The sequence below is a fragment of the Eulemur rufifrons genome, chromosome 15, assembly GCF_041146395.1.
Source record: "Eulemur rufifrons isolate Redbay chromosome 15, OSU_ERuf_1, whole genome shotgun sequence".
In the NCBI taxonomy this organism is placed as follows: Eukaryota; Metazoa; Chordata; class Mammalia; order Primates; family Lemuridae; genus Eulemur; species Eulemur rufifrons.
This window is the reverse complement of record NC_090997.1, coordinates 63,831,183-63,845,702: the sequence shown is the minus strand read 5'-3', so window position 1 is coordinate 63,845,702 and position 14,520 is coordinate 63,831,183. Positions and strand designations below refer to the sequence as shown.

The 14,520-nt window shown below is 37.7% G+C and overlaps 1 protein-coding gene across 2 annotated transcripts in view; it reads left to right on the top strand.

Annotated features, from left to right (window-relative positions):
• The window catches only part of CDK19 (cyclin dependent kinase 19), a 134,729-nt gene that overhangs the window by 39,063 nt on the left and 81,146 nt on the right, over positions 1-14,520 (top strand). For both annotated transcript variants that reach the window (XM_069487996.1, XM_069487995.1), the window contains exon 2: positions 10,020-10,095. In XM_069487996.1, coding sequence (XP_069344097.1) covers positions 10,020-10,095 — 76 coding nt within the window. The remainder of the gene's footprint in view (positions 1-10,019; positions 10,096-14,520) is intronic.

Sequence of the window (14,520 nt, the reverse complement as noted above, 5' to 3'; positions counted from 1 at the left end):
TCAGAAAGTATGGATAAGCATAAAGAAGGAAATAAAATTCTCTCCATTGTTAATATGTTATTCATTTATTCATTTATTTATTTTTTAGAGATGGGGTTTCACTGTGTTGCCCAGGTTGGCCTCAAAATCCTGGGCTCAAATGATTCTCTCGCCTCAGCCTCCTGAGTAGCTGGGACTACAGGTTCTTGGCTTCCATTGTTAATATTTTAGTGCATATACCATAATATACTTCTTTTCTTTTTTTTTTTTTTTTTTTTTTTTTTTTTGAGACAGAGTCTCACTCTGTTGCCCAGGCTAGAGTGAGTGCCGTGGCGTCAGCCTAGCTCACAGCAACCTCAAACTCCTGGGCTCAAGCGATCCTCCTGTCTCAGCCTCCCAAGTAGCTGGGACTACAGGCATGCACCACCATGCCCGGCTAATTTTTTCTATATATATATTTTTAGCTGTCCATATAATTTCTTTCTATTTTTAGTAGAGATGGGGTCTCGCTCTTGCTCAGGCTGGTCTCGAACTCCTGAGCTCAAACGATCCGCCCACCTCGGCCTCCCAGAGTGCTAGGATTACAGGCGTGAGCCACCGCGCCCGGCCGATAATATACTTCTTTTCTTACAGAAATGAGTATATGGTTTTGTAATTTGCCTTTAAAATGTTATAAATAATGTAGCACAATTTATGTAACATAATTTTTAATAGCTGATAGATGACATTTTGATTTGACTTTATGATTTATGTGCCATGGTGATTAAAAGTTTCAAGTAAAGTCTTCCAAAGGAATTAACTTTTTTCTTTTAAGTGTATTTCAGAGATTGTGGATTATAAAGTTCCAAATGAGCTGGGTCTTGTGGCATGTGCCTATAGTCCCAGCTACTCAGGAGGCTGAGGCAGGAGTATCTCCTGGGCTGAGCCCAGGAGTTTGAGAGAAGCCTGGGCAATGTACTGAAATCCCATCTCTATTTTTAAAAAATGTTCAAATGTTTTGGGTTCTAGCAAGGATACTTAATATATTAGGAAAGAGACTGTCATCACAGTAGTTACAATCAGCTAGGAAAAACGTGCAAAAAGCACATTTTATCCAAAGAAGATTCCTCAGTGACCTAGGTTTTGGCAGAGCCTTCAGTGGTATGGTGAAAAAAAAAATATGTTTATATTTTGTAAGTGTTGATTTTGATATCTTGACTTTCTTTTTTGAGTATTTTTTTTCTTTGATACTTTTGAGATGATTTCATGAAGACTGAAATCTAAAAATGTACCTAAGGGAGCAGGTTGTTGATCTATCTAATCCGATGATTTAGTTCTATCGGATCTGACAGTGCTAGATTTGAGAATGACAAAATATTTATGTTTTTCTCCTTCTCTCCAGAAGGAGGTACTTGCTTTCTGGTGAATTTTTAGATATGATTACTTTTCCAATAAAAGTATTGCTGTTTAATTATCACTGACAGTTTAATTTTATTTTTCAGAATGTATGTCTCTACTATCTTTGGAGTGTATATTTTTTTAAAGAAAACTTTCCAGATTTTTTTATTACAGTGAAAATATTTTTTTAAGTTGATCAAGACTAATGAACAAGTTTATTTCAACGTAACAAATGTTTAGTTCCTACTTTCTGCAAAGTACTTCGTTAGCTCCTATAGAATATACAGAAATGAGTAAGATAGTCCCCTTCCTCATTTGGGGATGGGATAAGGGGGATGAGTCAATTCCAAGTAATTATAATGCAATAGAGTATGGTGAGGTCCTTCAGGAGAGAGAGTTCTGAGCAAAGTGTTTGCTCTACTAGTGACACTTTTGCAAAATGTCATCTACTGTCAAAACTGATGAGCTTTTTTCCATTCTCTCATATTTGATCTTGCTACTACATTTGATGTTCTTGCCCCCCTGCTCTTTAATACTTGTACCTTGGCTTCTGTATACCACTCACTTGCTTATTGTTTTCCTCTTTAACTGCTGCTTTTTATTTACTTCACTCCTCAATTGTTTTTTATTAAGAAAAGTTTTGTAAAAGCAGAGAAGTTAAACTTCCTAACAATGAACACCCACTTACCCTCTGCCTAGATTCAAACTATTATTATCATTCTATATTTGCTTTATCTCTGTGTGTGTGTGTATATATATATATGAAAGTTTTTTGTTGTCTTTGAACCATTTGAAATTAAGTTGCAGATGTGATGACATATCACCCCCAAATACTTGAATCCACATTTCCTTTATGAATGAATGAAGACATTCTCCTTTATAAGCATAATACCATTACCCTATGTTTAAGACAGTTAATAAAATAACTGATTTGATTAATACACATTGTATGCCTGTATCAAAACATCACATGTACCCTATAAATATTGTACAATTATTATGAACCCTTTTATTTATTTATTTATTTATTTTGAGGCAGAGTCCCCCTCTGTCACCTTGGCTAGAGTGCTGTGGTGTCAGCCTAGCTCACAGCAACCTCAAACTCCTGGGCTCAAGTGATCCTCCTGCCTCAGCCTGCCGAGTAGCTGGGACTACAGGCATGTGCCACCATGCTGGGCTGATTTTTTCTCTCTATATATATGTTTAGCTGTCCATATAATTTCTTTCTATTTTTAGTAGAAATGGGGTCTCGCTCTTGCTCAGGCTGGTCTCGAACTCCTGACCTTGAGCAATCCTCCCGCCTCGGCCTCCCAGAGTGCTAGGATTACAGGCATGAGCCACCGTGCCCGGCCTCCAGCATTCTTCTTGAAGAAAAAATTTGTTGGCAAGATTCAGGTATCATATGGTTTGAAAAATGTCTTATTGGTAACACCTAGTTGTAAAAACTAATAATACTGTACCATTTTGGATACTGTATTTCTGATGATTTCATTATTTGTATTCTTATAATGTTTGGAAAAGCAAACATAAAGGACAAATTCTTCATAGAATTGTCTGTCTTCTAAGGGATGTGAGAGAGAAGTGTCTCCAGAAATGGTTTCTCTCTCTCTCCCCAACCTTCTCACCCTCCAGTTCTTTCCTGAGCACTCAAAAGTCATCTTGTCTATGTGCTACTTCTTCTAGTCCGGTATCATCACATCTATGGATTCAAACCATTCAATGGGAAACTCTACTATGGTAGGTCCTTAGTAAACATCTTTAGGACATCTCCTTTTTGAATTTTCAGATATTTTCATTTTTGGTTGGAGTTTCTTTCCATGTAAAAGAATCATTTAAGAGCAAAAGAACCTTCTGAGATCTGACATGAACCTTGTTCTCAGTGATATCATCCTTGCCCTCAATCACACTGAAAACCTCAGACTCACCCTTGATTCATCCTTCTTAATCTTCCGTATTTATTCATTTGGTCCTGCCAATTCCTCCTTTAAAATGACTGTCACAAGTATCCCTTCCTTTCTCCTGTCTTATTGTTACCCTGCTGTTATGAAGAATGTTAGCTTTGGAATTGGGAAATCTGGTCTCTGCTCTGCCTCTAGCTGTTGGCCTAGTTTCTTCATTGTTAAAGTGAAGAGATTGTACAGGATTGTCTTAAGCCCCTATCAGAGTTAACATTTTATTTTCCTAATCCAGGTTCTCACTTTCTCACACCATTATAGTAACCTCCTAATTGTTTTTCATGCCTTTAATCTCAGTCTTTTCTAATAAGATTAAGAATCATATGTAATTTTCATTGCCTTTAGAATAAACCTTATGTTTCCTCGTCTCCATTTAGGTCATGCCATCATTTCTCTGTTTAATGGTGTTATCATTCAAAGTGAAAACTTCATCCATCTTCAGAGTCATCTTCTCCTTCAGCCATAGAATCAAATTGGTCACTAAATTCTGTCAGCTCTGACTTAGAAATGTCTTTTGAATCCATTATTTCTTCTTCTTTGCCACTATTCTAATCTGGCACTTCATCTTTTCTTATCTGAACGTTTGCTGTAACTTACCAAATGTTTGCTCTGCCAACAGTTTTTCTCTGTAGTTACCACGGTTATCTTTCTGAGCAAAGATCTGTTAACAAACCTTCTCTGTTTCAAAAACCTTTGACTCCTCACTGTTTACATACGAAGTACAAACTTCTTTGTAGGATTCACATGGCTCCTTTCCTTTCCTTTTCTAGCCTAATCACTTGTCCCTCATCATCATACACCTGGCTTTCCTACCATACTGAATATAAGGCGTTTCCTGAATATGCCTCTGTTATTTTTCTTGTGCCATACTTCTACCTGGAATTCTCTGACCTTCTAGTCCCTTCTCTGGGCAACTCCTCCCTTAAAGGCCTAATTTATTGAGTTACCTTCCTTAAAACTCTGAAGAATTGTTAGTTGTTTTCGCTCTCTGCCTGTTATGCATATCTCTTGGGGTGGGGAGCATATCAGGGTTATTCGTTTGTACTTCCTGCTCACTTAGAATCTCTTTCCAGGTGGATTGTAAACTCTCTGATGTCTGGGGTAGTCAATCTCTAATTTTGTTCATCCCCAGCGTTTGGCACAGTGTTGGGACAGATAATATGAACTAAGTAGTTGTTAGTTGATATAAAATAATAAGGCTCTTCTGTTTTCACTAGAAACAAAAAAGGACTTTAATTCTATTAGTTTGAAGACTTTTTCCTTCAGCCTTGCTTGAGCTTGAGTTCCCTTTTCTCTTCTTAAAAGATGTTTCTAAATTTTTTGTCTGCTATAGATTCTTAGGACCAAATATGGCCCAGGGCTGGATACCTAGTAGTAGTATTAATAGGAGCCAAAGAGCCTTGGGCCAGTCTCTGACTATAACAAATGGAGTTTTGGGGCTGGATGTGGTGGCTCATGCCGGTAATTCTAGCACTCTGGGAGGCTGAGGCGGGAGGATTGTTTAAGGTCAGGAGTTTGAGACCAGCCTGAGCAAGAACAAGACCCCCTCTCTACAAAAAATAGAAAAATTAGCCAGGCATGGTGGTACGTGCCTGTAGTCCCAGCTACCTGGGGGACTGAGGCAGGAAGATGGCTTGAGCTCAGGAGTTTGAGGAGCTGTGATGATACCACTGCACTCTAGCCCAGCAACAAAGTGAAACTTTGTCTCAAAACAAACAAACAAACAAAAAAACCAAACAAAATGGTGTTTTAGCCCCAGACCCTCACTATACTTGTTCATGTAGGCTGCTGAACGGTACTTTACCTCGCTACAGTGCTATGGTAGACTAGGGGCTGGTCGCCAATTTTGGATGTAATCAAAAGGTATAAGACTATTTTCATTAAACTAATTCTGAATATTTCATTTATGAAATGTTCCTACTGATCTTGCTTCTCTAGACTTGAGAAATTCTTCAATAAATTACACTTAAATTCTACTGAGCCTGATTTTCTGCTTGGGATTAACCTTTCATTTTAAGAGAACAATTTTTACTCTTTGCACAGATATATGCTTCTTATTTTTTCTACTATCTATAGAATTGCTTGCATCAAGAATTTTCTAGGCCGGGTGCGGTGGCTCACGCCTGTAATGCTAACACTCTGGGAGTCCGAGGCGGGAGGACTGCTTGAGCTCAGGAGTTCAAGATTAGCCTGAGCAAGAGTAAGACCCTGTCTCTACCAAAAATAGGAAAAATTAGCTGGGCGTGGTGGCGCACGCTGGTAGTCCCAGCTACTCGGAAGGCTGAGGCAGGAAGATCACTTGAGCCGGGGAGTTTGAGGTTGCGGTGAGCTACGATGATGCTATTGTATTCTACCTAGGGCAACAGAGTGAGACTCTGTCTTAAAAAAAAAGAATTTTCTAGAATATATTGCCTCAGATGAAAGACCTAATAGAATCATCTAATAGAATATAAATTATGGCCGGGCGTGGTGGCTCACGCCTGTAATCCTAGCACTCTGGGAGGCCGAGGTGGGCGGATCGTTTGAGCTCAGGAGTTCGAGACCAGCCTGAGCAAGAGCGAGACCCCACCTCTACTAAAAATAGAAAGAAATTATATGGACAGCTAAAAATATATATTGAAAAAATTAGCCGGGCATGGTGGCGCATGCCTGTAGTCCCAGCTACTCGGGAGGCTGAGACAGGAGGATCGCTTGAGCTCAGGAGTTTGAGGTTGCTGTGAGCTAGGCTGACGCCACGGCACTCACTCTAGCCTGGGCAACAGAGTGAGACTCTGTCTCAAAAAAAAAAAAAAAAAGAATATAAATTATATATTCTAGAATTCTCTAGAATATAGTGTCTCAGATGGAAGACCTAATAGAATCTGCCAAGTTTACTTTTCTATTTTGTCATTACATAATGTTCCCATTGAACAATTGTTTTTCATTGTGACTGGTGAGAGTGAAGTTTACATGGTGTTGTTATACCTTATAGACATATAGGAAAAATGTCTTTGTATTGAAAAATTCTATATAGCATATATCATTCTTATACTACAAATATATATATTTTAATTTTCCTGGTTTTATTTAGTAAACTTTGATTATCTTTAATATGCTGTTGCTTTAATCATACTATCTAATATACACTAAAGTACAGAAAGCAGATTCCCTAAAGGCTTTGGAATGGCTTTGTCTGCCTTTCCGTTATGCAGAAATGAAAGGAAATGAGTTTTAAGGAAGAACTAAGCTGCCTATAAAAAGCAGGCTATCATAACAGTGTAAGCCAGTGTAAGTCGTTTGCTTTTCAGCCTTGTCATGTAAAAGAAGAAATTATACTTTTATGATACTTTATATTATGTGTATCTGAAACATCTAAGCTGTAGGGTACGAATCGCTGCTACCACTTGGAGGAACTCTTGGAGAGGGGCACTCACGTAGGATGAGAGCAATTAAACGTCCTTTCCCTAGGTGCCTAGTCACTGAAGTATTTCTGGACATTGTGGTAAAGGATGCATCTCTAGTCTTTATACTAAGGTATTGGCATCTGCCCAAAGATTGGCATTGACATAGTACAGTGCCAAGGAGTCCCATATGCCCTGTGGGACCTTGCCCCTTCTTCATATGGTGAACCTCAGAGATGCCACATCATCACTTACCATCTGACAGTGCACAGAGAGAAACTGTAATGATGTATGTACTTTCTTTCGTTCTCAGTTTAAACGTTGCAAATCTTAAAATTGCAGATTTTTGAGTACTTTATTAATTTAACAGATGGAAGTTATATTTAAACTTATTAAGTGAAATAATTACCAGGTTTATTCCATGTTCCTACCCATAAAATTCAGAGTAAAAGGCCTCTGCTTCAGTCTGTTCTGCTCAAGCTTTCAAATTCCTTTGACAGCCTTGATGTGAAATTCAAAAGCCATTAATTTGATGTGTTAATTTTGCACTTTTTGACTTACTGCAAAGATCTTATAGTTTCCATAGCAACGATAACATATCCAGATTGTATAATATTCTTTACAGTATTAAAAATAAAACTATGCAATTACATGAGCTTCTGGAGTACTTCATTTAGGGGAACTACGGATTGAAATATTTCTGTTGAAAAAAAATTATGGTTTCATGTGAGAAATTTTTCAGAAAGCTTTTATAATTTGTTTTAAGAATTTACTAAAACTTATTTATTTAGGAGTAGATACCTGGTGGTTAATTTAATTATTAAATATATAAAATTTACATTGTAAGCATTGTGTTGGAGCATCTCAGGCACACGTGCTCTGAGATGCTCCATACCCACACATACATTTAAGGTAGAGGGGGCCGTTTGGCTTTAATTACATTCAGTCACTTGCTGCTTGTGGCTTCCGAGTGGTCTGGAAAACAAGTGGTCTGGAAAATGTCTAGTATCATGTTTGGGAGGAAACGGGATGGATAAAAAGGGAAAAAATGATCACTTAGATTTTCCCTATTTTTTTACTTTGCTCTTTAAAATATGCCTAAACTGGCCGGGCGCGGTGGCTCACGCCTGTAATCCTAGCACTCTGGGAGGCCGAGGTGGGCGGATCGTTTGAGCTCAGGAGTTCGAGACCAGCCTGAGCAAGAGCGAGACCCCACCTCTACTAAGAATAGAAAGAAATTATATGGACAGCTAAAAATATATATAGAAAAAATTAGCCGGGCATGGTGGCGCATGCCTGTAGTCCCAGCTACTTGGGAGGCTGAGACAGGAGGATCGCTTGAGCTCAGGAGTTTGAGGTTGCTGTGAGCTAGGCTGATGCCACGGCACTCACGGTAGCCTGGGCAACAGAGTGAGACTCTGTCTCAAAAAAAAAAAAGAAAAAAAAAAAAAAAAAAAATATGCCTAAACTATCACTTTGAAAAATACTAAAAATTGTTTTAGTAGGTATTTTCAGAGTATCAAATTATTTTGGCTTTTTTCTTTTTCCTTCTAATTCTAATTTAAAAGGCAATAATATAACAGTAGCACTAAAGTTAGTTAACATAACTTCTACATCGTAACACAACTTTTTTTTTTTTTTTTTTTTTTTTTTTGTTGAGACAGAATCTCACTTTGTTGCCCAGGCTAGAGTGAGTGCCATGGCGTCAGCTTAGCTCACAGCAACCTCAAACTCCTGGGCTTAAGCGATCCTACTGCCTCAGCCTCCCGAGTAGCTGGGACTACAGGCATGCGCCACTATGCCCGGCTAATTTTTTCTGTATAGATTTTTAGTTGTCCATATAATGTCTTTCTATTTTTAGTAGAGACGGGGTCTCGCTCTTGCTCAGGCTGGTCTCGAACTCCTGACCTCGAGCGATCCACCCGCCTCGGCCTCCCAGAGTGCTAGGATTACAGGCGTGAGCCACCGCGCCCGGCCTGTAACACAACTTTTTATTTTTTTTGTATTACCTTCAATATATGTATAGACATATATATTTATATAGTATAATTTGTGTATTTTCTCAGTAGTATATGGCAAACATTTTTCATGTTTCTAATGACCCTCATGGCCATCATTTTAATAATTACATCACAGTCCATATCTAGTATGTTTTCTGTTTATCAAAATGCTGCTTAATTATTTCCTGAATGCCATGTATTAGAAGAAAAATGGATATAATTTTCAAACTGATTATGGGAGAAAGTAACCATAACTCAGTTATTTGCTCTAATCATAGATAAGTGTGAAAATCTTCAAAAGGCATATAAAAATGATGTTGTAAAATGCACATTATGAATAACATCTTAAACTACTTTATCTGTTAATAAATACAGGATGGGGAAAATGAGAAATAGCTATTAAAAAAAAAAAACTTGGAGGGCATGGATTATACCCCCATTTTGAGAACAAGCCACACTGTGAACCACATTTATGGCATTCAGCTGGGGCCTTTGTGTGGCTGGTTCTGGTGTCAGTACTCTGAGGATACTCTCTTTGTTACACCAGCCACTCATCTGATAACTATTAATATTTTTACATGCTATATCACCATTATTGAACTGCTGTCTTCTCTTGGTTAAGCACCCTGGTAACTATTGGGGTTTCTTAGAATTCCTAATCCTGTATCTATTGTTTGGAAAATCCCCTCTAACTCCTGGATTTCTCCTAGAGTTCCTGAGAATGTGATGGTGGTGGCTAGAATTTTGAAGTCTTTTAAAGGTTATTTTTCTTTGTCCTGGTCATTCAACCAATTTTAAAGGCTTTTGATTGAGGTCTTGGGGCTTTTGAATGTCTCCCTCCTAGGTGAGAACCAGAGCGTTTTACTGGGTTCTCATTCCTATAAATGCTTCTTATACTATGAAATTACTTTAAATGCATCTGGGAGTTTATGTCTGTCAGTTATTTTTGTAGTGAATGTTTATAACAGAATGCTTTCATAGACTCCAGATAATTAAGACAGGAGTGGAATTATCTTGCAATATGTTTGAGTTTATATTTATGCTTGTTTATTCTTTGAAACTAGTGCTGTGTTTAGTATCCTGTTCTGTTTCAATTTTGAATTTTGTGTTTTGGCTCTGTCTGGTGTTTTCATTGTGACATGAATTTCTTTTGGTATTTCATATTTCTGTAGTTGAAATATTATCAAAAATAATAAGCAATACGTGGCATAGTGAGAGTATTTACATATAACTGAGAAATTAAGTGTGTTCCCACTGTTTTTATAGTTATAATTTTGAATTTGAAAGTAATATATGGAAAAATAAAATTTTTTTGTGTTTATGTGCAGAAAAGATGAAAAGGAATATGCATTGAAGCAAATTGAAGGCACAGGAATATCCATGTCGGCTTGTAGAGAGATTGCAGTAAGTGGATATAAATACAGTTATTTATTTTATTATTGATATTGGGCAATGATTTAATATAAAAGTTTCATTAATGTACACAATGTATGGTTATTTCCCATATGTTAATTAGTTTCAGGATATTTTATGTAGAATGAGAAAATTTGCATAAACTGTATTTACTTCAGAGTCATCTTTGAACATTCAGTTAATACTTAAGATCCTATTTTTAGAAATACTGAACTAAATGATTTGATTAATTAAAATTATGGAATGTGCTTAATTATTTTACTTAATAATTTAATTAATGTTTATATTTCTGTAATTTTAGGACTGATATATATCTTTATAAAGGGGTCATATTATTGCATTTTAAATACTTTTAGTGAAAAATACAATTTAGTATAGATTCTATTAGTTGCCAGAGGAATAAGACCATCATAGTAATAGGATAATCTCTTAAAGAAAGATAGTTCTGGGCCGGGCGCGGTGGCTCACGCCTGTAATCCTAGCACTCTGGGAGGCCGAGGTGGGCGGATCATTTGAGCTCAGGAGTTCGAGACCAGCCTGAGCAAGAGTGAGACCCCATCTCTACTAAAAATAGAAAGAAATTATACGGACAGCTAAATATATATATAGAAAAAATTAGCCGGGCATGGTGGCGCATGCCTGTAGTCCCAGCTACTTGGGAGGCTGAGGCAGGAGGATTGCTTGAGCCCAGGAGTTTGAGGTTGCTGTGAGCTAGGCTGACGCCACGGCACTCACTGTAGCCTGGGCAACAGAGTGAGACTCTGTCTCAAAAAAAAAAAAAAAAAAGAAAGATAGTTCTGGTCAGGCACAGTGGCTCACACCTGTAATCCCAGCACTTTGGAAGCCTGAGGCAGGAGGATCACTTGAGGTCTGTAGTTCAAGTATGAGCCAACATAGTGGGACCTTGTCTCTACAAAAGATAGAAAAATTAGCTGTACATGGTGGTGCATGCCACCTGAGCTACTCTGGAGGCTGAGCAGCTGAGGCAGGAGGATTGCTTGAGCCCAGCCAGGAGTTTGAGATTGCAGAGAGCTATGATGAGGCCGCCATACTCCAACCCTGGCAACAGAGCCAGACACTGTCTCAAAAAAAAAAAAAAAAAGAGCAAGCTAGTTTCTTTTTTTTAGTCTTTATATAACACACCAGTGTATTTAATAAATGATTGTTCATAAGAATAACAAACATTTCCTGAGTGTTTGCTAGGTACCAGGCTTACTAAGTGCTTTCAAGTATTCACTTCACAACAATCTTCTGAAGTAAGCACTTATAATATCCTCATTTTACAGATCAGAAAACAGAGGCAAAACCATAATTATGGCTTAGAAGGCTTACTCTTTTTTTTTTTTTTTTTTTAAGAGATAGGGTCTCAATTTTGTCAACCAGGCTAGAGTGTAGTGACACTATCACAGCTCACTGCATCCTTGAACTCTTGTGCTCCTGCCTTAGCCTCTTGAGTAGCTGGGACTACAGGCGCATGCCACCACACCTGGCTAATTTTTAAACTTTTTGTAGAGAGAATGTCTTGCTATGTTGCTCAGGCTGGTCTTGAACTCCTGGCCTCAAGCAATCTTCCTGCTTTGGCCTCCCAGAGTTCCGGGATTACAGGTGTAAGCCACCGCACCCAGCCAGAAGGCTTACTCTTATTTTAATTCTTCAATAAATTGATAATTAGGGCTTTGTCATGATATCACATCTATTAGGGATTTCTCTCTCTAAATTGTTAGGTATTTATCTAAATCATTGTTATTTAGTAATTATTAAATAATTGTTTATGTTGTTCATATCTTTTAGGGATTTCTGTCACTAATTTAATAGGTGTTGTATATATTGCCCTCAATTCCATGTTCTGCTTCACTCATATGGAAACACACCTTTATCACTTTTAGTCATAAGAAAAAGTATTGTACCAAGAGCACACAAATGTGGCAGGAAGTTGTAGACCTGGATATCTGTCTGTCTTAGTGGCTAAGTTAGTGATGAGTCCCAGTTCCCTTATATGTGAAATAAGGGAATTATTAGGTCCCTTCTTCTCATAAATTCTTTGATTCCAGAATAGGAGCTTCTCCCTGAACTGTGTATACTCTGAGGCTTAGAGACCTTGTCTTTTTATTCCTAGTTCCTCGAACAATGTCTGACATATAGCAACTGCCCCATAAGTGTTTCTTGAATAAATAACCAAATGAATAGAATAATAAAATTCCATTAGTGGTCCATGAGTTTAAGTTTGCTTTAGAACATAAAATTATTATTTGAGAAATTTTAATTTGGTGATTTTCCATTCATTATAAAGTGGTGTTTGTAATGCCCTACCAGAATAAGTATTTGATAAGTGATTTTTAGCTTCTTAAAATTCTTTTTTTTTTTTTTTTTTTTTTTGAGACAGAGTCTCACTCTGTTGCCCAGGCTAGAGTGAGTGCCGTGGCGTCAGCCTAGCTCACAGCAACCTCAAACTCCTGAGCTCAAGCGATCCTCCTGTCTCAGCCTCCCGAGTAGCTAGGACTACAGGCATGCACCACCATGCCCGGCTAATTTTTTCTATATATATTTTTTAGCTGTCCATATACTTTCTTTCTATTTTTAGTAGAGATGGGGTCTCGCTCTTGCTCAGGCTGGAATCGAACCCCTGAGCTCAAACGATCCGCCCACCTCGGCCTCCCAGAGTGCTAGGATTACAGGCGTGAGCCACCGCGCCCGGCCAGCTTCTTAAAATTCTTATACATTATTATGTCAACCAATATAAATATCACTGGTGTGCTGTTTTGCCATCTTAGAGTACCATAATTTATAATAGCATTTTTCAGCCTTACCTTCCATGAGTTAATTGGGTAAATAGCTGAAATTTAAGGTATTGATTAATAGGAAATGTGAACCCATTTGTAGATGTCCTTTTTAAAACAGAGACTTCTGTGTGCTGAGAAACCGTGTGTGTGTATCTTTATGTAAATTTGGAGTGCGATGGAAAAACTTACCTCTGAGAGTCAGTGACAGCCTTTATGTTTTTACTGAGATTTTGCCTAATAGAAGTTTAGAAGGTGTGCAGTTTCTAGATTGAATAATATTTTATTGCTACCCTAACTACTTAGCCCCAATATGACAAGGATTTTGTCACAAGTTTAGCATGGATATTATTGCACAGTGGCTATGCATGTACATCTTACACATTAAGCCCACTAATACAGTTATATAATTATTGTTTTATGCATTTGTCCTTTAAATCATGTAGAAGAAAAGAGTTACAAGCAAAAAATACATGTATGCTGTTTTTTCTGTTTACCTATGTCATTACCCTTGTAAGTGTTCTTTATTTTTTTGTGTGGATTTGAGTTACTGTCTAGAGTCCTTTCATTTTATCTGAAAGTTTCTTCTTAATATTTTTTGTAGCGAAGGTGTACTAGTATGAATTCTCTCAGTTTTTGTATCTGGGAATGTCTTAATTTTTTCTTTTTTCTATCTTTACCCACCTCACTTTCATTTTTGTAGAATAGTTTTGCTGGATATAGAATTCTTGATTGATAGTCTTTTGCTTTCACATTTTTGACTATGTCATCCCATTGCATTCTGGCCTCTGTGGTTTTTGGTAAGAAATCAGCTGTTAATCTTGAGAATCCCTTATAACATGAGGAGTTTTTATCTTCTCTTGCTGATTTTAAGATTCTATTTTTGTTGTTAGTTTTGACAGTTTGACTATGATGTGTCTATATGTAGATCTCTTTGAGTTATCTTGGAGTGTGTTGAGCTTCTTGGATGTATAGATTAATTTTTTGTTTGTTTGTTTGAGACAGAGTCTTGCTCTGTCTCCTGGCCTAGAGTGCAGTGGTGTCACCATAGCTTACTGCGACCTTAAACTCCTGGGCTTGAGGGATCCTCCTGCCTCAACCTCCCAAGTAGCTGGGAGTAGAGGCACACACCACCACGCCTGACTAATTTTTCTGTTTTTTGTAGAGATCGGGTCTTGCTCTTGTTCAGATTAGTGTCTAACTCCTGGCCTCAAGTGATCGTCCCACCTCGGCCTCCTAAAGTACTAGAATTATAGGTATGAACTACCATACCTGGTCCGATTAATGTTTTTCATCAAATTTGGGAAGTTTTCAGCCATCTTTTCTTCAGATAATTTTTCTGTCTCTTTCTTATCCTCCTGGTAGTCCCATTATGCATTATAGGCTTGGTGTCCCATAGGTTTCTCTCTGAGGCTTTGTTCATTTTTCCTCATTCTTTTTTCTTTTTGTTGCTCGGACTGGATATTCTTAATTGTCTATCTTCAAGTTTGCTGATTGTTTCTTCTGCCTGCTCAAATGTGCTACTGAGCCCCTCCAGTGAAATTTTCATTTTAGTTATTGTTTGTTTAGTTTTACTGGTTGATGTGGTGGAAGGACAGAGAGTGCAAGGGAGTTGAGAGAGTTGAGAGGGACTGATAGA